Source organism: Vigna radiata, chromosome 10, assembly GCF_000741045.1.
Source record: "Vigna radiata var. radiata cultivar VC1973A chromosome 10, Vradiata_ver6, whole genome shotgun sequence".
Lineage (NCBI taxonomy): Eukaryota > Viridiplantae > Streptophyta > Magnoliopsida > Fabales > Fabaceae > Vigna > Vigna radiata.
The window spans coordinates 9,165,513-9,171,776 of record NC_028360.1 but is presented as its reverse complement, the minus strand read 5'-3'; the positions used below and the strand labels follow the sequence as shown (position 1 = coordinate 9,171,776).

The following is a 6,264-nucleotide window of genomic DNA, read 5'->3' as shown; positions in this document are numbered from 1 at the left end:
AATAATAGTTTTGAGTTCGGATTGGCATATCATTATGTTATATAATCAGAGAGAAGATTTTACAGTCTCAGCATATGATTATCTGGTTTATACTAGAAAAAAATAATACACATTTTCAAAAACCTAATTGCTGAAATTTCCAATGACAAACTAGAAGCTACGTTACGTGCATTTAAGGGATTGCATGTATATTCTTTATTTGTGATGTCGTAAAGTTAAAATGTATGTCAATTTCATAAACTGGTACACATATGTTAGTTGAGAATCGTTGTACATTACCCTATATGGGTGGACCAAACCAGCATCTGAGTCTGACCACTCATTGCAGTAGAAAGGAACAGAAAATAGACATCACCCCAGAAACTCAATGAACTAGCTTAGCTTCAAAAGATGTCCTTGGTTGATGGATAACGACTTTATGTAATACGCAAGAAAAAGGAAAAATAACAGAAATTTCTGGATATGGTTTCTCATTTTTATTTTTCAGTTTTTTTGTACTTTATAATATGGACCTTACGTCTTAACTCTTAAGTATTCCTTCCACCAACTTGTTAAAAGGGACATTACAGCAGAGGTTAGCTCTTTATAAGGTTGTCCTTTCTTCTCTATCTTGCAGTGCATTCAAGAGTGAGAAGCTACTGTAATAGAGAACTCAAAAGGGTTGGCTATGGCAGCGTTTGGCATTCGAATCGTGTTATTGCTTGCAGCTTGCTTGCTTCCACTATCTGTGGAAGCTTTGGTTCGCCACTACAAGTTCAATGTACGTGCATTATTTTGTCATCTTTCTCATGCGAAGCATGTATAATAGGTTTAACGTTTGATAGATCATATAACATTGGACAATATAAGACATGAAGATATAACGTGCTGCTATATACGTTTTACTTTCATTGATCTATTTGTCTCCATGCATGCAAAAGAAAACGTACATGTTTTTGAAATTGTATCATGATCAGTGTTTGTGTTTTCTTCTTTGTTCTTCCACTCAATTGAACTTTAAATTACTATATAGCTTAGACGTTTGAATGCAAGAGTTTACAGCAGCTTTTTCTTAAAACTATTGAAGTTTTTTTATCTCCGATCATCAAGACATAAAGAGATAGAATATATTTTTATTATAGTTGACTAAACCAGAAATAAGGATAAGAGAAGCCGTGTCATGAAGTCTTTGTTTCCACCATGGCTTTACCAAACAGCAAAGTGAGTGTAAATTTTTTAGCAAGTCAAGGTACATAAATTGGTAGAAGTTGCAGTTGCACTTTTCTTTTTCCTTGTTATATCATTGGTCAAGAAAGTTGTTGCAGCAAACTAACTCCACATTCTGCTGGTGTGGTGTTGGTGCTCTAAACAGGTGGTGGTGAAGAACGCCACAAGATTATGCTCCACCAAACCCATTGTTACCATAAATGGAAAGTTCCCAGGTCCCACCATCTATGCTAGGGAAGATGACACTGTTCTGATTAAGGTGGTCAACCATGTCAAGTACAATGTTAGCATCCACTGGTGAGTGTGCTACAGTGTCTTGTTCCAATCTCTAACATCAAAGAAACTTTTTCCTAAAGGTTATTGAATGAATGAAAATTGAACAGGCATGGGGTGAGACAATTGAGAACAGGTTGGGCTGATGGGCCTGCATACATCACACAATGCCCAATTCAACCGGGCCAGGCCTATGTCTACAACTTTACACTTACAGGCCAGAGAGGCACACTTTGGTGGCATGCACATATCCTCTGGCTTAGGGCCACTCTCCATGGAGCATTGGTCATCCTACCCAAGCTTGGAGTTCCTTACCCTTTTCCCAAACCAAATATGGAACAAGTTGTTATACTAAGTAAGCTCTACTACTTACATATTAGTTATAAACATATCATGATAGTATAACATAATAGCAATCAGAAAAAAATTACTTGACACCATGTGAAAAGCAGTGTCAAAATACCATTATTATCCTAGAAACCGTACTTTACTCTCACAATATTTGAATGTGGATCAGGTGAATGGTGGAAATCAGATACTGAGGCTGTGATAAATGAAGCTTTGAAATCTGGTTTGGCACCAAATGTCTCTGATGCCCACACAATCAATGGTCATCCAGGACCTGTCCAAGGCTGTAAATCACAAGGTAAAGTGAAATAGCTAAAGCCAAAGGAAAAATAAAGAAAACTAAAAAGTTTACTTTGAAAACAAAAAGGCAATTTCTTAGACAGATCCTTAATTCTCACAAGCTAGCTTTGTTTGGTGTGCAGAAGGGTTTAAGTTGGATGTTCAACCAGGAAACACCTACTTGCTAAGAATCATCAATGCTGCACTCAATGAAGAGCTTTTCTTTAAAATTGCTGGCCATGAACTCACTGTTGTTGAAGTTGATGCAGTCTACACAAAACCATTCAAAACTGATACCATTGTGATAGCACCTGGGCAGACCACAAACGTGCTTCTAACAACAAAACATTCAGCTGGAAAATACTTGGTTGCAGCCTCTCCTTTCATGGATGCTCCTATTGCAGTAGACAACAACACTGCCACTGCTACATTACACTATTCAGGCACCCTTAGTTCCACCCTCACCACCCTCACTTCCATTCCTCCCACAAATTCCACCCTTCTTGCTACCACTTTCACTGACTCTCTCAGAAGCTTAAACTCTAAAAAGTACCCAGCCAGAGTCCCTTTGAAGATTGACCACAACTTGCTTTTCACTGTCAGTCTTGGTATCAACCCTTGTGCTACTTGTGTGAATAACAGCAGGGTGGTAGCAGACATCAACAACATTACCTTTGTGATGCCTAAAATCTCTCTTCTCCAAGCACATTTCTTCAAAATTAAGGGAGTTTTCACTGATGATTTTCCTGGGAATCCTCCTGTATTTTATAACTTCACGGGAACACAACCATCCAATTTAAATACCAAGAATGGAACAAGGCTATATAGACTTGCTTACAATTCTACAGTTCAATTAGTCTTGCAAGATACTGGAATGATAACACCTGAGAATCATCCTATTCATCTCCATGGCTTCAATTTCTTTGTAGTTGGTAGGGGACAAGGGAACTTTAACCCCACTAAAGACCCCAAGAAATTTAATCTTGTAGATCCTGTGGAAAGAAATACAGTTGGAGTTCCTTCTGGGGGGTGGACTGCTATCAGATTCAGAGCTGATAATCCAGGTAAAGCTATCAATGCTGCTGTCTAAACATAAATTTTACACAGACATAGTAATTTGGATTTCAAATCTTCTTAAGAAGAAAACTTCAATACAATTTTTTAACTATTGTATGATGTTTTGTCAGGTGTCTGGTTTATGCATTGTCATTTGGAAATTCATACAACATGGGGACTGAAGATGGCTTTTATTGTGGACAATGGTAAAGGCCCAAATGAATCTTTATTACCTCCTCCAAGTGATCTCCCCAAGTGTTGAGAAAGTTACCAACTTTATATGCAAAATGAGGAAGGGAAAGCATAAAGAGAACTATGTATGCCAAAGGGAAGAACAATGAAGGCTACTAACAAGATTTTTATAGAGTAAAACAAAGGAGAAAATGCTCAAAGTGGAATAAGACCAAAGGACCAGTTGCCATGTTTTTTTTTTTATCATTTTTTTTTTATCGTTTGTGCTCTGATTTTTCTCCTTCTTCAATGATATTTTTGGCTTTAATTATACTTATAAATGTGAGTCAAAATGTTAATGATTCTTAGACCCTCTTGTCCTGTGCTTCAGCTTAGTTCAGTTACGCTGCTTTTGCTAATTAATCACAAGCTCCGGGTTTTTTTTATCAAAATAGTTAATGTGAAATTTTGTCTCTAATACAATTTTAAAAAACCGATTTGTAATTAAAAGGATTAAATATGTTTTTATTTCCTATATTTTGGGGCGATTTTGGTTTTAGTCCATTTTTAAACTATGGTACAATTTTAGAAAACTCTAGTTTTAGTCTTTTTTACCAATTTTTGTTAACTCTATTTGTTGTTGCTTCAATATTAACTAAGAAATGTGCTTGAAACAATAAATAAAGTTAAAAAATAATTAGTAAAAAAGACTAAGACTAGAGTTTTCTAAAGTTAAAGGACTAAATTGTATCCTAGTTTGAAAATAGACTAAAACCAAAATCGTCCCAAAGTATAAGGACTAAAAACATATTTAACCCTAATTAAAATTTACATTCACTTATAATTATAATATTATATTAAAAAATTATAAAATTAATTTATAAAAGGATATTTTAACTCACTTTATATATTATAAATTAAACAAACGTGGCCACATTCTTTAATGAATGTAGCATATCTGTTGAAGAAAAAAAAGTGGGAGGTAATATGTAAAGTGATAGTTTTAGAATTTTAAAAAAATGTGATGGTATAGGAAGTAATATGGGGTAGTGTTGGGAGTAACCCTCCTTTTATTCTGTTTTAGTTTTAGAATTGGGCCGAGAAGCCCAAAGTGAAAGGTGAGAGGGGGAAAGGGGGAGACCCTGTTTGGTTCACCTAGGGACATGGAGGTGTGTGCGGCGTGAGAGAGTGAAAAGAGAAGCCAATTTCTTCAACCTTCTTTTCTTTTGATTTCATTGGTTTCTCTTCTTCTTCTTCTTCAATGTCTCACAGCGCGGCAAGGTGTGCCAGAAGGTTTGTGAACCTCACGCGTGCTCTCTCCACGGAGGCGCGTGCGCAGAAGGTGGAGCGTATTGCCAACGAGCTTCTCGATCTCAACAGGTTTGAGAGGCATGACTTCACCGTCCTCTGGCGGCTCAAGATGGGTCTCCACCGCTACGGCGCTCCTATGGCCGACGTTGTCACACCATCAATGCCGGCTGCAGGGTCGCCTGGGGTGGAGGCCGCTGCTGCGGCAGAGAAGACGGTGTTTGATTTGAAGTTGGAGAAGTATGATGCTGCTGCCAAGATCAAAATCATCAAGGAAGTGAGGTCCTTTACTGACTTGGGGTTGAAGGAAGCCAAGGACTTGGTGGAAAAGGTTCCTTGTGTTTTGAAGAAGGGGCTCACCAAGGAGGAGGCTAATCCCATTCTGGAGAAACTCAAGGAGTTGGGTGCCGCTGTTGTGTTGGAGTGATTCTCAAATTCTGTTTTAGTGCTCTAGATTTTTTATGTTAGATGTAGAATCATTGAAACCTATTTATGGGTAATTAATGATAAATGATAAGTTATATGTTTTACCCTCTTTCCTTTCTTTTTTTTATGTTTTGTTGGTAGTTTATTTTATGTGGTATGTGGTATGTGGTATGTAGAATCATTGAATTCTAGGGTTTGAGAATTGTTTTTCGGGGTGATGGTGAGAGCCTATAAATAGGACGAGCAAGAGAGGGTTTGAACACATCAAAGCAAGTGATTCTAGAGTTTAATAGTGAGGGTTCGAGTGAGTGGGAGACGTCTGAGGCTGCGATGCTTGGAGGAAGTGTTTGTGCAGTAAGGAAGATTATTTTTCCAGGTATGGGCAGCTATCTTGGCTTTAATTGGTTGTTTTAAATGTAATAATGGATGATTTCTATTGATTTCCAATTTTCCCTTTTGCTTAGTGTTATATAGATATATTATTGTGTTTTGGTTTCACATATTAAGTAATTGATATTTATTCTGGACATGAGTATGAGTTGAAATAATGGGTATATGTTTTGAAGATGTTTTAAATGGATAAATTGGGATATATGTTTGAATAAAAACTGGTTTGGTGGTCTGGAAAAGTTAAGTCGTGAGTTAGAGAGGACAGGGGTGGTATGTATTCGTTTGAATAAGTGGAGGTTGAATTTGAGTGGCCTCGATATAATCTGGATAATGGTATACATTGGGAAAAGTCTGGGTTGTTCTGGGGTTGTTTGAATTATGAAACTGAGTTGGATATTGCAAGAAAGTTGTCTTGGATGTTAATACAATATTATGTTTTCTTTTCTGATTTGAATTCGTGAAGTTAAAGCTTCTACAGATCAATGGGTATGGGATTGAAGTTGTATTTAGTAGGAATGGTGGAAGGTTAAAGAAAACAGGACATGATGTATTTGAAATTAAGATCGTGTATTCACGTTATGTTATTGATCAATTCTGAGTTATGAACTTAAATGAATTTTGGGTGAGTGTGAAGATTGATATACGTTAAATCAGAATTTAACAGAGAATATTTTGATCTTAATTGAGTTGAAGAAAACCAAATCAAAATTGAATCAAGAAGAAAATAAGAATTAAAAAAAAAAACATAAATTTCATAGTATACAGAATTACAAATTCTTAATTTTTCAGATAGAATTTAATGTCCTA

The 6,264-nt window shown here is 36.4% G+C and overlaps 2 protein-coding genes across 2 annotated transcripts; both read left to right on the top strand.

Moving 5' to 3' along the window:
• The first annotated feature begins 627 nt into the window (after positions 1–627).
• On the top strand, positions 628–3,701 carry LOC106774412 (laccase-4). The gene is made up of 6 exons (XM_014661400.2): positions 628–760; positions 1,352–1,503; positions 1,590–1,834; positions 1,997–2,125; positions 2,250–3,170; positions 3,294–3,701. Exons 1-6 carry the CDS (start codon positions 668–670, stop codon positions 3,422–3,424), a joined length of 1,671 nt encoding a protein of 556 aa, XP_014516886.1. The 5' UTR covers positions 628–667; the 3' UTR covers positions 3,425–3,701.
• A 763-nt stretch (positions 3,702–4,464) lies between these two features.
• Positions 4,465–5,524, top strand: LOC106775392 (50S ribosomal protein L7/L12). The gene has a single exon (XM_014662515.2). It carries the CDS (start codon positions 4,595–4,597, stop codon positions 5,066–5,068), a length of 474 nt encoding a protein of 157 aa, XP_014518001.1. The 5' UTR covers positions 4,465–4,594; the 3' UTR covers positions 5,069–5,524.
• Positions 5,525–6,264: the final 740 nt, after the last annotated feature.

Excerpts from the sequence above, each read along its gene's own strand:
- LOC106774412 (XM_014661400.2), top strand. The coding sequence starts at position 668 with ATGGCAGCGTTTGGCATTCGAATCGTGTTATTGCTTGCAGCTTGCTTG. Across the intron at positions 761-1,351 it reads TTCGCCACTACAAGTTCAAT|GTGGTGGTGAAGAACGCCAC; the intron begins GTACGTGCATTA and ends TGCTCTAAACAG. Across the intron at positions 2,126-2,249 it reads CCAAGGCTGTAAATCACAAG|AAGGGTTTAAGTTGGATGTT; the intron begins GTAAAGTGAAAT and ends TTTGGTGTGCAG.
- LOC106775392 (XM_014662515.2), top strand. The coding sequence starts at position 4,595 with ATGTCTCACAGCGCGGCAAGGTGTGCCAGAAGGTTTGTGAACCTCACG.